At 39.7% G+C, this 15,965-nt stretch overlaps 1 protein-coding gene across 14 annotated transcripts in view; it reads left to right on the forward strand.

Moving 5' to 3' along the window:
• Positions 1-15,965, forward strand: part of Ca-alpha1D (Ca[2+]-channel protein alpha[[1]] subunit D) — a 72,438-nt gene that overhangs the window by 26,945 nt on the left and 29,528 nt on the right. For 10 of the 14 annotated variants that reach the window (XR_006883496.2, XM_046628281.2, XM_046628280.2 and 7 more), the window contains exons 16-24: positions 612-732; positions 951-1,042; positions 1,160-1,377; positions 4,411-4,487; positions 5,579-5,720; positions 7,230-7,359; positions 8,058-8,221; positions 9,015-9,102; positions 11,589-11,696. Coding sequence is in view for 13 of the 14 variants with exons in the window: in XM_046628281.2 (XP_046484237.1) it covers positions 612-732; positions 951-1,042; positions 1,160-1,377; positions 4,411-4,487; positions 5,579-5,720; positions 7,230-7,359; positions 8,058-8,221; positions 9,015-9,102; positions 11,589-11,696 (1,140 nt within the window). In the remaining variant the exon portion in view is untranslated. The remainder of the gene's footprint in view (positions 1-611; positions 733-950; positions 1,043-1,159; positions 1,378-4,410; positions 4,488-5,578; positions 5,721-7,229; positions 7,360-8,057; positions 8,222-9,014; positions 9,103-11,588; positions 11,697-15,965) is intronic. The other 4 variants (XM_046628287.2, XM_046628289.2, XM_046628284.2 and 1 more) reach the window with 3 other exon arrangements.

Genomic DNA, 15,965 nt, shown 5'->3' on the forward strand with positions numbered 1-15,965 from the left:
GTGGTGTGTAATTGTGCAGCCGGGTTAAAGCAAGCGAGACAGATTTAACCTGCACCCATATTGGTGGGTGTACTCAAAGTACCATGGCACCTATGTAATCAATTGTATTGACGATAGCCAAAGGTATTTCAGTATATCCGTGTATAGGGAAGGCGCATTAAGTCTGTTTTGAACCGGACAGTGACATAGGAAATCTCATCCGATTTCCTTATCCAAGACGTATCTGAGCTCATTCTATAACATGTAGCACAAAAACTGATATATGTTAGTGAACATTTTATTGAAATGCTCGAAGAATTTTGAGTAATTTCAATTTCGTGTCATCACTTTTTCTCGGAATTCTGGAATCGCAAAGCCTGCCCAATACTCTCCCTACAGTAAAAAGTCAGCTACGCGTTGCGTTGCGAGCCTAACTAAAGTTAGTACCTAACGTTTCAGAATAGCGTAGCATTGCGTCAGGTGCCCACAAAAATTGCTTACAATTGTTAGTACCTCTCATTTTATAAAGTGGGAGGTGAATAGAAAAGTGATACACTGTGAATGATACCATGATTTCGATACCACTCGACTGCTTCATTATGATTTCATGCGTCACTTGGCTTTACTTGAAGATATTGACCGGGGAAGACTGGAACCAAGTGATGTACGAAGGTATCAAGGCGTATGGTGGGGTATCTGGATTCGGTGCGCTGGCATGTGTATACTTCATCATCCTCTTCATCTGTGGAAACTGTATCCTTTACTGGTACGGACGTCTTACCGTATGTCTGTGAGAGACCGTCCTCAAACGACTAGAGGTTTATTTTGGCAATCTTGTACACTCGATACCAATACTACTTGTTCTACCATCAGTTTAGGGCTATATCACCTATGTATGTACACGCTTCTGGCGCGTGCGAAACATGCATAGTGATGAAGGATCTCGCCGTCTCCTTAACTTGATAAAACAGATATCTTACTGAATGTTTTCTTGGCTATAGCCGTCGACAATTTGGCCGATGCTGAGTCATTGACCGCAATCGAGAAAGAACAGGAAGAAGAGGTAAATTTGTCATTTTGTGACAGAAGTGCCACCCGGATATGTAAATCCGAGTCCGCACAATTCCGATCTTCCTTACTTCAGAGGGCCACATCATTATTCGTGTATAATCAATTTCAGGCTGAGAAAAATAAATCTCGTAGCGGCTCACTGATACGAGATCACGGTAGCGAAGATGAAGCTGAAGATGGGGAGAATGGCAGCGGTATCGAGGATGAAGATGATGAAGAGATGGAGGAGGAGCAGGAGGAAGAAGAGGAAGAAGACGAGGACGAAGAAGCTGAACAAGATCCGAATGAGACGATTGAAGACTACGAAGTCGCATTGGATACAGAAACGTGAGTTGTTGATTCTGTCCCGTTAGCTGGCGTGGTATAGTTGAATATGTTGGAGATGTACTACACAGTTGCGTTGCTGACTTTACGGGTACCGAGAATACTTTGCCTATCAAAGTATCATTGGTCGTAGAATTGTAGTTCGTGACCACCATTTAAGCCATTAACGCGCTTTAAATTCTTGTATGAATTTATTTCTGATAGTCTATAACTTTCTCTAGGTTTTTAAGACGAGAAATCATTGTCTCCTTATAAAGTGGTTTAATACCGTAAAAATTGGGTGTGAGGGCAACTCCCTCACGCTAACAGCGGTGACATGGAGTCCCGTGGAATAGGTCGAAGGTCCGCCTCGCTGAATATCCATGTTGCGTATATTCGAATAAGAGTGTCAAATATATTATGCGCAACTTCCTGGACGTGATAGTGATCTACGAGCACATTACCTCCAAATTTAGCGTGATGGCCACAAAACATTCATCGAACTATCGGTGACATGTAACGGATTTATATTGCTGGCCATATATTTGTAATTCCTTGATTTTTAAATATTGAGGTTCTTATAATTTGTGCGGTGACTGCAATATAAAATAAGAGCAGGTCAGTTTCATCTTGTAGAATGATATGGTATACCGAAAATTCACACAGACCGTAGACTACATATGATATAGGCGTGAGTAATACAAAGTGTGCACGTTTCCCTGTTTCTTAATTCAATTTGTGTAGTGCGAAGAGTCTGGGTTGTGCGTGCTGAAATAAGTGTGATCACTAGATTTGTGGTCGCTTCTTACGAACTTTGAACAATAACATCTCATGCGCAACCGTTTCATATCCCTGCACGACTCAATTTCATGCTGTGTTCCCTGCTTCGAACCTATTGCGCATGTTGCTGAGGGGCACGCTACAGCGGCAGCATGTAAACACAGCTACCATGTGGATTGCCTATGTACCAGGTTGAATGTAGAGAGTACTCGCGATGGAACTATTCTATCGCGCACTCAGCGTCCTGTCTGTCAACTCACGGATGTCTCTGTCATTAGTTTGATCGATTCTATAAACAAAAAATTAGATGGCTTACAGATTTGTGAAACCAAGTTTGACAAAATTGCTGACTATGTAACTCTGCTCCGTGAAGAGGTTGGTTCGCTGAAATCTAGCCTAGGTGATGTTGGTATCAGAGTTGATGCAATTACGAGTTTAGCAAATGACCTTGATCGTCGGCTCAGTGCTGTTGAAACCAGGGCAGCGACGGCAAAAGTCTCGTTGTCTGCGGCCGATGAAGCAGTCTTGTCACCCGCTGCATGTGAGCAAATTGCTAATCAGCTTGTTATCAGTGCTCTGCCTGAAAGTAATGATGAAGATACAAACTTGGTGATTGGCACTCTTATGAAGAAAACTCTTTGCGTTTGTTTGGACAGGGACGATATAGTTAATGCCCGCAGAGTTGGGAAAAAGTCTCGCACTGCGTTAAAAACTGCAGATATTTGTAGTAGGATAATTCATGCTAAAAAGGATAAGTCAGACCTTACAGCTAAACAGATTAATAAGGTGTTTCCTGACTCAAAAGTTTATATAAATCGTCGTCAACCAACTCAGTTGCACCATAGTTCAGGGACCGTGTAATAAAGTTCTTGCCTCGAATTGAGCGCAAATATGTGTGGATAGCAAATGGTGTTGTCTACTTTAGGAAGTCGCCAAAAGAACGGCCGGTCCGAGTGTTGTCATTCACAGATTTACAGCAGCTTTCTATCTGACTGCCTTCTGGAACTCTTTGCCACCATCGGTTACAACAGCCTCAAATCTATCAGAGTTTAAAAAGCACTGCTATAATCATCTGTTGCAGCAGGAGCAAGCTGAGATCGCCGCTATGACCGTTTGATTATCTAATTACTGCTACTCTTATACTACTATTTAGCTACCCTTATACTACTTAGCTACTATTACCCTTATACTTTGTATTACTTGCACCCATTGTAGGTATTTTTATTTCTTTTATTTTTGATTCTTTGCCTTATGGTCGTTAGGTGAATTTGTACCACGACCAATAAATAAACTTAATAAAAAAAAAAATAAAAAAAATAAAAAAAAATAGGCACAGTCTCACGATTGAAGTTAGGAAAACCAGTTTATCCACTTTCTTCGTTTCACCTCACGCTTGTCAGCTAGATTGTATATCGGTGGTACCTTCAACCAATCCAGGCTTCTTGTGACCCGAGCCACTACTCGGTTTACGAATAATATTTCATTGCCCGTCAATGAATATGATAGGATATTGATATGATTTTCACATGTTTTTCATAATAGAACACTTTATTCTGAGTCTTGCGGATTTGGAAAAATTCAAAATGATCCATTCGTTCTTGAGAGGGCAAAAAAAAAAAAAACGCGTGTGACCGTCGCGGGGCTTCATGGTGTCAAGCCGTTCTGGCGCATTTAAGACACACCGTGCGTTTTCGTCGATGCGCACCATGAGATCCACTCTGAGCAACTCTCTGTTCATTTGTTAGTACGCAGCTGATGTGAAACTTACAGCTCTTTAGAGTGGACTTGTACCCTGAATTGCCTATAATTAGGGGTCCCCGATGCGCATCAACGAAAATGTGTGGTACCAAGTATTTGCTACATTTAAAATACAAACTACCAATGTTAGGACTTACTGAAAAAGTCTTTGTAAAACACTTTGGTAAATGAAGTACACGAAAAGCTGTTAAGATATCGAATTCACATTTCATGATAGTCCTAATTTTTTATACGACGAAGCAACTATGTACATGCATACATATTTACCGTAACATTACTAGGATGCGCGCCCTAAGGACCGTTAATTATATGCAACTGGGGGTACAAGTCCACTCTGAACAGCTCCGAGATTTTCTAGGGCGACGTCAGCCGCGCGCTAGTGATTACAATTCAGTGTACCATGAATTTTCTATAATTAGGGGTCGTTACGGTGTGTATCCACGTAATCTCACGGTATATATATACCTGGTTCTGATCATTTGTCAAGTTTAAAATTAATTACTGTGTCGTTCTGCATAGTTCAGAGAAGGGAGAAGATTCCAACAGCCGTACTAATATGCGATTACAAATGGAGTCCGAAGACGAAGATATAGGAGGTGAGAACAATACATCTCTAATATATCTTATATAACGTACATGTTTCGTGACTGGATAATATAAAATATCTAAGGCGACATACCAGTTGCGACAACAACTCGTGCCACAGGCCGCGATATGCACGTTTTACAATGTTAGACAATGTTTCGAGATGACCATACCTTCCAAGTAATATCCAGGGTGATCTGTTTTAATCGTTCCAGGAAAATATCTCGAAAACTAGAAGAGATATATTAAAAAGTTTGATACAAAACCTGGAGAGTCTCGAGGTGGAAAGATAATAACGGTATGGGTTGATTTGTAAATGGAGCCACTTTCAATTCGGTCAAAATTTTGAAAAATTGAATAATTGTTTCATGATTTTGAATTCGTCTTCAAACCCTCTATTAGCTAGTCATAGTCAAAATAGCTTTTCCTTACCTAAAATGACGAAGTACTCAAAAAATCACGAAAGTGGCACAATCCATAAATCATTATTTCTGTGTTTATGCTCACTTATGATTCAAATACTGCTGGAAACCCGCGCCTGGTTGGACGCCTTCAGCTTGAGCCGCCTTCAATCTGAAATCGCCCACTTTACGCACTTGTAGCGCAATATACTTATTCTCTACTGCTATTTTTCCGTTTCACATGCGCGACAAGGTCAAGTATGACGGAACAGAGCTATACAAAAATACAGGTTCATTTGATCGTTGCTGAACACGAGTGCGGTAGATGCTACCATTTTATCAAGTACCCGGATTCGGATTAAACGTAACATAGTTGTAGGACTAACTCTACTCAACAATAATCATTCATTCGTTTCTTAATTGAAAGGCTTTACTGGCTACACTTACAGAGGTGGATTCTAACCGAATCAGGACCACCTATGTCGATTGCTGCGCTCGGTAATAAATGGTAGTAGATGACACTTCAAACGTATCAGGTATAGAGATTTAGGTTTCCAAAATTGACTTGTCCCCATTTACCTTCGAGAAACCATGATAAATAATTATCAGGTAATTCCAATTGTAACCTTCATGAGTGTTTTTCACGCCCCATGCATTAGAGTATAATTCATCATCACTAGGCATAGTACATTTATGACTAGTGCGTTTACGTGTGTTTCAAGAAGGTGGCGCAGGAGAGGGTGTTACAGCACGACCTCGTCGAATGTCCGAGTTCAACATGGCGACTAAAAAACAGCCGATTCCAGCTGGCTCTGCCTTCTTTATATTCTCACAAACAAACAGGTAAGACAGAAGAAAATTGACAGTATCCCTCAAGTATTTTATAAAGTGACCACCCGGCTCATAAGGAAGAGGCCCGCATCCTTCAGCTGTACTGTGAAGCGTTAAGTTACCTCAATCAAGCGACCTGTACCGGGGCATTCCATGCAAAATGCCCCTTAGGAAGGTCTTCTCTACATGGGCTATGCAGGGTGGTCGGTTGTTATTTTCATCAGCGAATATTTCAGAAACGAAAAGATTTACGTACAAGAAAAAAATTGATAAATAAGCGAATTTAAATTGGTCATGAGCCAGCCCTCGAACTTCTCGTTCTCACACGACTGCACGTTCCAAGTTCATACAAAAAAAAATGTAATTTATTCGTTACTGAACACCAGCGATATGCCAATATGAGAATGGATAAAAATTCGCAGGAGTTCAGATCGTAATTAACGCGTTCCAGGATTGGCTAGTGCGGCCACGTGCTGACACGTGGTTTTAGCCAGAGCTACACGTCAACCGTTGAATTCCTTAGCCGGTCGACATGCGACACTGGTTCGAAGTCGATTCTGGCACACGCCTACGATCTAAGCTATCATGAATTTCTACGCATTTCTACATTAGCATATCGCTGGGGTTCAAGAACAATTATATGACTCTGTATACCTGTGCATACTATAACGCTTTATAAGGCCTTTGCACGGAATGACCAGATTAAGGGGTGCACTCGATCAAATACTCAGCCCGGGTAATGCTGTATAACATATGTAAGATAGCACCGAGAAAAATGTTATAACTCTTAATCATACCCGTTAATAACGGACAGATTTACCGCTATATCGGGTGCAAAGTTGTACGTTCGTCCGCTTGCAAAGTGCGCTCGAAAACAGAAACCTTTGGGATCGATTTCACATGCACAAAAGACGAATTTTCAAAGGGACTGGGAAAAAAAACTGTGTGCAATAAGAGCGGAAGGCGATTTCATGAGTGTAATCACCACCATGCATCACTTATTTCACAAAAAATACGTTTGTTCATATTTTTCCCGATGACGGGAAGACCTGAAAATTGGGTGATTTTCACATCTAGGTGCACAATATTATATCAGTACTGCAGGAAAATCAAGTTTTTTGGCATCTGATTGTTGACAGATGATTTCTGGAACGGACCATATACATTATACGTATATCGTTGATCATTGGATATTTAACTCTTATTCGGCAGATTTGACGGGTGAATCGTACGTGATACACTCGGAGCAATCTGATGAGCCTACGGTAAAGAAAATATTCAACCGAATGACTTGAAAAAATTCCGAAGTACCCTTTAGATATGAGATTTACTGGTTGAATAGCTTTTTCCGCCCAAATTCTACTATGAATATATTTTTAAAAATGTACGAATTTATGAATACACTTGAATTCTATAGACTATTAAACTTGGCGTCGGATCGATTTGACCCCAGGGTGCCGAGTAAGGGTTAATCTCATTCAGTTCCTATACTTTAAAGCTACTGTCCTCGTCTTGTTTCAGATTCCGGGTGTTTTGCCACTGGCTGTGCAACCACACTTATTTCGGGAATATAATACTGGCCTGCATTTTGATATCATCAGCAATGCTCGCCGCTGAGGATCCGCTGTCTGCAGAATCGGACCGCAATAACGTAATATATAACAACAACCACTATTAGTGTTTTTGAATAATATGACATAATGACTGCTTTAGAATTGAAACCAGTGGATGTTGATGGACTTCCGTGTTAAAATTAATATATCTTAGGGTGAATCGAAAGATCTAAAAATTGTTGACTACCCTCAAAAATCAAATATATCGCTGAGATAAAGGTCTCCGTGCAACGATTCGATTTTTTGAAAATTTTTAGGGGGCGCGCGAGAAGCTCAAAAACGCCATTTTTAGCGTTAAATTTACGTAATCACTGATAAACGGAAACTTCATTCCAAAAATTCGAATTTAATTATATAAAGTGTCCAGAAATATGCTCTTTCAAACCCATATTTACGGAACACTAACAAATAGTTCATAAACGAACTTTTTAGCCACCTATAAGTCATGGTGTCCGGCCTATTACTGGTATACAATTATCTGGGGCACTGACTGCGTGTAAAATAAGTACCCCAGATAGTACTTGCTATGTCTAAAATAAGTACCTACCCCAGATGTAACTTCCGTTGCCTACTTGCCAGTTAGGCGTTGTTTGTATCGTTAAACCTCAAGAATGAATCCTCCCTCCATGTATGGTTTGAGTAATGTAGCAGAAGGCTCTCATTACCTACTGCAGAGCGCTAATTAGTAATGAAATATCCGTTGTATGTACCTGCAATACGATAATATTTTTTGCAGGTCCTGAAGAGTTTCGATAATTTCTTCACAACTGTGTTTGCGGTTGAAATCTGCCTAAAAATGATTTCTTACGGATTCGTGATTCACGAGGGAGCATTCTGTCGATCTGCGTTCAATCTCCTGGACCTGCTTGTCGTCTGCGTCTCCATTTCGTCTATATACCTGTAGGTGAAGATGTATGGGCATCACAAGTGTAGCGAAACCAGATGTACCGTAGATTTATGGTGAACATGGAAGGTGGGGTGCGCATGCGTCAACACGTGCACAGCTTTTACGCAAGTTCAAACAGTCCAGCGTTTGTCACGAACTACTGCTAACCTGCGGTTCATAAAGATGGATTGGGATGCTCGTAGCTTGTTAATGACATGACGAGCGTCATACAAGAGGTCAGAAACCCATTTCGTCAAGTAGGTTGGCAGCAGTTCGTAGTGCGCGCTAACTTCCGTTCACTCGTGTAAAATCTGTGCATGTGTCGACACATGCGCACTCGACTTTCTTGTTCACCATAAATTCATAGTATGTAACATAGGCATACGTAAGGGGTGGAAATACCCCAAAGGTCTTGAGTACCACCTTATATACAAGTTACTCATTTTCGTTTAATGATCCACGAATTTGTCTGCGACATTTAACCCTGACTATTTAATTTCTGATTCCTGGGTTATTCAAATTTTTTATGACGATATAACCCGAACTACAACTACGGTTAATTCCAAAATATCCTTGTGAAAGCCGATGAAACGTATTATACATTTAACACGAAACAAACACTAAGCCCTCAGAACCTCCGCCACCCCTCCGAAATCTCTGAAGAAGTGTCATTCTATGCTGTGGCCTCTCCACTCTGTAATGTCAAATTTTTAACTTCTGTCCGAAACAATCCTTTGCTTTTTTATATTTAGATTCATGATTATGTTACACTGTGTGCATTGTTTTCTTTTCATTTTTTTCTTGCAGGCCCTCCGCTATGGCGGTGTTGAAAATATTTCGGGTACTCCGAGTACTGAGGCCTCTACGTGCCATCAATCGTGCCAAAGGATTAAAGGTATGTTGCCACCGATTGTTCTCGATTATTATCCGTATAATAATATTATTATCCTTCACCTTCTCGTCGGTTTTTTTGTCAGACTACAACAATTCACGGTCGTCACATGCGCATTATTCGATAAGATTGGCTACCACGCCTGTTTTCACTGTACTATATCCTTGTGCAGATACGTTTAAAATGTATTGGGTTTTGGCGGATATAACGTAAAAAAATCTATCGAACCTCCTATAACTGTCGAATATGCTACCAGTAAAATTCAATTACCCCCAGTAGTATTCTTACGTACGTACTTGTCACGTTGATTTTTGTAGAGATAATTTTTTTTTAAATAAATCCACGACCTAGAGTCCAGCTTTTTTGTCATTTATGGTCTAGCCAGGATAGAATTTTTTCGAGAAATCTCTATTCATTCGAAACAAAGAGGCGTCAAATGCAGAACATCAGTACTTTATTTGACATTAATGAAAGATGGATGAAATTATTTCAATGTAAGTATCTGCAGCGTTACACAAGTATCATATTATACCGTGACTTTTCGTGGATGCGGTACAGTGGATTCCCTAGATACCACCAACCAAGGCACGCCGCGTCCGTGTGTACTAGAGGTACGGACCACATGCACGTGGCGTGCCTACGTTGGTATGATCTAGGGGAATCCGCTGTGCCGCATCCACGAAAAGTCACGATGTTTTCGAACATCGGTAGTAATACGATATATACGTGCCTATAGATCAATTTTCTTATAGATGTTTTATACAAGAAACTGTGTAAGAACTATTGATATTACAGTTTCTGATGAATTCCAGTTTTATTGTAATTGAAACCAAATCAGTTATCTACTTGCATTTTTATTTGTTTTGTCATTTGAAAATGAGTAATTCCCCACTCTACGGGCCTGTAGATACTTACTTGTGTAGTTGAAAATTCTACAATTTTCATCGATAACTTACTATTTTGGAAAACAAAAGACTCTGTAAGTGGAACATCGAACATAATCAATAGATTAAGAAAAAGTTCTAGGATTTGATTTTGGCCTCGAACTGCACGATCCTTCTTTTTTTGTTGCGTCGGCCTCGGCAGTCAAATGGAGAGCGTGGCCCCCTTACGCTCGCATCACTAAACGAACCTGATTACACCAAAAATGACATTATTAATACGTGAATTCTTGAAAGAAAACGCAATAAAACGCCGCAGACTTGACTTGAACTACGAGTATTTTGGTGGATTAGAAAAAGGGCACGTTTCTCAGCATACCTATAATAACGATTTATGTACAGTAGGGGGACCAAAAAAAAAATTTCCTTTTTTTTCGACAGGCATGGATCGAAAAAGTTGATTTGCGTGCTAACACAAATTCTTGTGAAAGGAGCGCCCTGTAGCTTAATTTTAAAAGGTCATTCACGCAACCTTTGTATTCCGTATCTGATTAACACGTGAGTAATCACAGGGGCACTGACAGGGGAAGCATCACCCTATTCCTGAAGTAGCGGACCATGCACTCGTTAAGTTTCGAATGTTTTTTTCTGCACCCATACTTCGCTGAAGCCGACCATTCGAAACAGTGCAAATCTGACGATCGACAAAAGTTCAAGATTTTTGGAATGAAGCAGTAATTCCCATCCACCTGATAAGATTTTCGGTTGTAACACGCGAAGAACTTCACCAAAAAAACGATAAAAAAAAAACAAGTGCACTGTGCGCTTATTCAGTAATAGGGTGAAGCTTCCTCTGTCGCTGCCCCTTTGATTTTTCACGTGTTAATCAGATACGGAATGCAAAAGTCGCCTGAGTGACATTTTAAAATTGAGCTACAGGGCTCTCCTTTCACCTGACTTTGTTTCAGCTCACATACGAAATTTTTCGATCCACGTAAAAAAAATAATTTTTTTTTGGGCCACCCTAATGTGATTGTATATTTTTCCTATGCCTACACTGGAATCCCGATTTCTTGCACCTGTTGAACCTAGTTTAAAAAGAAATCGTCCCTGTGTAGATATGGTCCTCCACTGACCACTAAATACGCCCATGCATAAGCTGATTCCCTATCACGCGCTGACTCTGCCGGTGATTATCGGCCGGCGAGGGCATTGACGAAATGAAGGAGTGATAGAATTGGGATTCCAGTGTATGCCTATAGGTCAGGACAGACGCTTGCTTGATCACGGGTAGACTAGCGATAGCTGACAATGAGTCCACGAACTGGTCGCACACTCAATGTGACAATGATAATATATTATTTCTATTCCCATAAGTCCACCTGCCGAAGTAAAAATCCAAGGGACAATAACAACAACATCAAACACAACAACAATAGCAATTGTAAAATATACGATTCAAGTATACGCGCATACCCCGGTTTTACTCGAGTGGCTTATAACGATATTATATAAAGTGCCTTTGTACTTTGGTACCAGCACTGGTTCCGTACGCCATCCAATTGTTATGCAGAACATTATATTGAGATTTGTTCATGTTGACGTCAGCACGTAGTTCAATGCGTCATCGTAGCTGTTAAGACTATCGGAAACATAGTCCTCGTCACCAGCCTACTGCAGTTCGTGTTCGCTGTCATTGGTGTTCAACTATTCAAGGTAGGATACGCCCTGCAGGCCCAATATCAATTCAAACTACCTTTCATCCTTCTGTACAGTTTGTTTTTTTTTTGGTCATTTCCCTTTCCTCATAATGTTGTTTTCAATTTTTTCGACCTTTGTCTTTTCCTTAAATTTTATTTCCAACAACCTGCAACCGTCAAACGACTGTTGCCGTCCGTATTATGCACGTGTGCCTATGGGTGTACTTATGCACACACTGATCAGTAACGTAAATAAAGTAATGTAAGAAGACCATTCGAGATTTATATATAATTCGTAATATTTAATAAAATATGGAAAAATATTTTGCAAAATTCTCATGGTAGACTATAAATTTTCTGTGCTATTGTATACTGTCAGACTGACAATGAAACTTGTGAAGCTTGATGCGAAAGTGATAGGGTTGATTCACTTTTCTTTACAACGACAGCTGTACCTGATCCTAATTCGATTCCATGTTTCGATTTTGTTATGCACGCAGTAGCTTCAGATTTCATTCAACGTTCAGCACAATACTGATAGAAAACTCTGAATTAGTGGCGTAATTATAACGCAATAATTAAAATTCAGCAGCTAATTCATTGGTACATATAGGATTCGTGATTTTTACCTGATAAACCGGTCAGTTAGTCGAATATTCTTTGCAACCAAGCTGCGCGGAATAAAATCCAACACCATTTAACACCCGACGCCTCCCTCCCATTCACGGATTTGTTGTATGTATGTTATATCTTGTACGCATATACTATGTTACATAAGGTGTAATGGATTTATTATTTGAATCCAGAATCCGTCTCGCTTCTCCCTGCCCGTATGATGTTAGACCTAGTATACGTGTACAGGTCGACTATTGCTAGCCTTTAGAGTTCATGTATTATATTTATATCTGTCCATCCGTATGAATACATACATGTACCTGCATTGGCATTATTTTCCCCAACTCGAAAGAACCCTCAGTTAAATGTCGTCGTATTTGTCTTGTAATAGATTTGTCCAGTTTCAATAGTCAGTACGGTGCGACACAATTTAAGGGGTTACATCTAGCTTGCGGCCGGGATTTTTTCTGGGAAAACGTGTGCAGGTTTTGAAAAAAAAAATTCACTTCAAAGAGTATGGTTTCAATATCGGTCATAATTTTTTTTATTGAAGAGATTAATAAATGTGGTTGACACAATGATTTGTGTAGACTGATGCTTGAAAAATGTCCTTCGCGGTGACCATTGCTGCTCGGTCACAAATCATCTGAAAGAATTTAGTTTTTGTACGAAATTATTAAATGCTTGATTGAAGGATTCAATAAAATATCGATTCTAGAAAAAATGGGCGTAGTCCAAAGTGATCGTAAAAATTTCGGTGAGAAAATCGTTCCATTTTCGTTAAAACAAAAACAACTGCCTCGGAAAAAAAATTTCGTCGACCACGCACTGCCATTTTATATGTCAACGATGCTTGTAAAATTTGAAGTTGATCAATGCAGTAATGTTTGAGATATCGTAGTCACCGATTTTGAAAAAATCATTTTGAGAAAACCGCGTTCAAAATTTTAGGTCGGGTTTATACTTGGATAAAATGTAATTTTATATACATACATCGAATCATCCATGCGAGGCCCATATAATGAATATTCTAAAGAAGTGGCAGCTTCCAGAATTTCAATATACTGCTGTCTGCGGAGCATTGTTCCTTCTGTCATGTATGTGTGAGCGATTCGACCGCAGTGTACCCCCGTCGCTTGCAATGTGTTCAATAGCGAAACAGATCCTTCATTGAAACGACAGGCAACGACATAGGCAGCTACATCCACTGAGGTGGACCCACTCAGAATAATCTTTGGCTTATCTTCCAGATAAGCTGGTTATAACTTTCGTTGTTGTTTTGTGTGAAACCACCTCTGCATCTTTACAATAAATTGTCATTGCCAACAATAAGTTCTTCGCAAATCGGATTGATTGCTTCCAAGTCATTGGGAGGTAGAGCTTTATATTCATGGTCATACGAAGCAAGTTCTCCATTCGCCGAAGCGCGCTGCCAGCAGCACCATGACTCAACATCTGGCGGTCACTTTGCGTTCGGCTGTAATGATCGAAGGTTGCCCGTATAGTTTTTTTCATATCGGCTATTGAATCAGGGTTACATCGTATAGCTAAACCATAATAAACTTAAACAGCCAATCATTTTCCCGGTAATCTTGCTGTTGCCCCCGATTTCTTTTTAATAACGGCCGTACTGCCATAAGGAGAAGCATTTAGAATACCGGTGTAAGTTTCGCTGTCGCCATCACCGTTATAATTTACGTACTTTAGTCGTGCTTTTTCTGTGAACGCTTCAATATTTCGACGATGGCGTCGACCTCCGCTTTACCTGCGGATCCTCGATGATTTGCTATAGGCATGGATTTATTTTGTTCAAACCACTCTACGAAGATTTCGGCAGTATCTTTTTTCACCTGCCGAGGCTCGCACATCTTGCAAAACAAACTATTCATTAAAATATCAAGGACTTTTTCAGTGTGGTGTCCGATAATTAATAGAAAGACCTCCAAATAATGAAGTGAAACCTGGTTTTTTTCCACGTTCCATCGCCAATAACAGTCAATTCAGTCGGTCGTACACCATTTTTTTTTCTTACTCGTCTCTACTGTTTCTTCGTTAACAGCTGTTTTTTAAAACTATCAAAAATATTTGTAACACAGTCGTGAATGTTTTTCAATATAGCATCGCACGTGGATTGATTGAAGAATTTAGGCATCTCTAGTGGACCACAGATTTTTCGTGTCGGTACCTGCTAATTCGAGGCCAAGATGACTCATTGTAACTCCATACTCTACATAACGCGCTGCTCGTGTAGGTACATCTGTAGAGGGAACCACTCATCACAGTTTGCAAATTTTCAGAGAATATTTCTGAAGTGTTATATTTTGAGAGTCCGTCGAAAACCCAAAATCGATGTTTAAAAAAATTCCAACTAGATGTTACCCCTTAGAACTTCCTCCGCAATCGAAGGGAGAAGTAAAAGACGGCTGAGTTAGCAAGTCGAAGTTTTACTCCCCTTTTCTCGACTACCGATACGATGCAATGTGCTCATGCGTGAAAGTAAACCACCGCGCAGAAATATTATACATTTATATCAAATATATATTTGTTTATTATTTTTATCCAACTTTATTGCGTTAACATCAGAATAGACGTTAAATGTATATTTTCTCACGAATTTTCATGACGCTTCTTAACATTGAATATTAAAAGCCATTACAAATATTGGTAGCGAAAATTGTGTCGTTTCAGTTTTTGCTTCAAATAAAATAGCTCGGTATTGAATCTTTTTTATTTTTTCGGAATTCTATGATACATCATTCACAGCATCTGTACTCGCACATACGGAAATAGACATTCACGTCTTTATCAACATTACAAAACTGCGTTGCAAACTATACGTACGAGGATTATAATCGATGGCTTAGGTCGAATTTGTTCTTTTTCTGTTTAATAGCTCTGAGTGAAAAGTGACGGCTCCACTCTATAAATAGTGTCAATGTAGCGGGGGGGTTTAGCTCTACTGTAACGACTTGTGACGGGAGAGTACACTTACGCTGTCGTTACATTACATTAATACATTCAGCGTAACGTTCAAAGTCCCCGAGGATCGACGCAGAGATCCGCTTATTCATTATGTAGGTATATGCCAACATGCATTGAGCATTAAATAATGATTTTGTCTATTGTTATAGTACAAACGGTATAGTGTAGACTTTGTATGTCAAGTACACACTATAAAGCACATATAAGGTGACCACGTGAAGTAGATAGATAGGGTTCTAATTACTATAAGATTGCCATGCGAAAGCTAGCTAATACAGCGGGATCGAGTGGGAAAAATGAAAAACAATATGTAAGTCCATATCATTCTACCTTACTTCATCCGATCAATCACCGTTTCGGTTTTCCGATTACTGCTTCGTAAAACAGAACTGCGCCGGAAAAATTTTAGTGGCTGTTTAGTTTTGAAATTTCAGTCTATCAGCGAACTGCGAGCTATCGTATTTTCGAACTTTGTTGCATAATGATTTCATCTCGTGGTGAAACGATTATATATTTCAGGTAGTCGCGGATACAATATTTACGTATTTTTGATCAAAAAATCTTTCCCTCTTGTTCAAAATTACTAGGGGCCAGAAAATAATAACTAATTATAAACCATCATTTCAAATTCTCGTTTTTCGGAGCGTGACGCATTGAGCATAGGGAATTATAACAATTCAAATCCTGC

This window comes from Neodiprion pinetum, chromosome 5, assembly GCF_021155775.2.
Source record: "Neodiprion pinetum isolate iyNeoPine1 chromosome 5, iyNeoPine1.2, whole genome shotgun sequence".
NCBI lineage: Eukaryota > Metazoa > Arthropoda > Insecta > Hymenoptera > Diprionidae > Neodiprion > Neodiprion pinetum.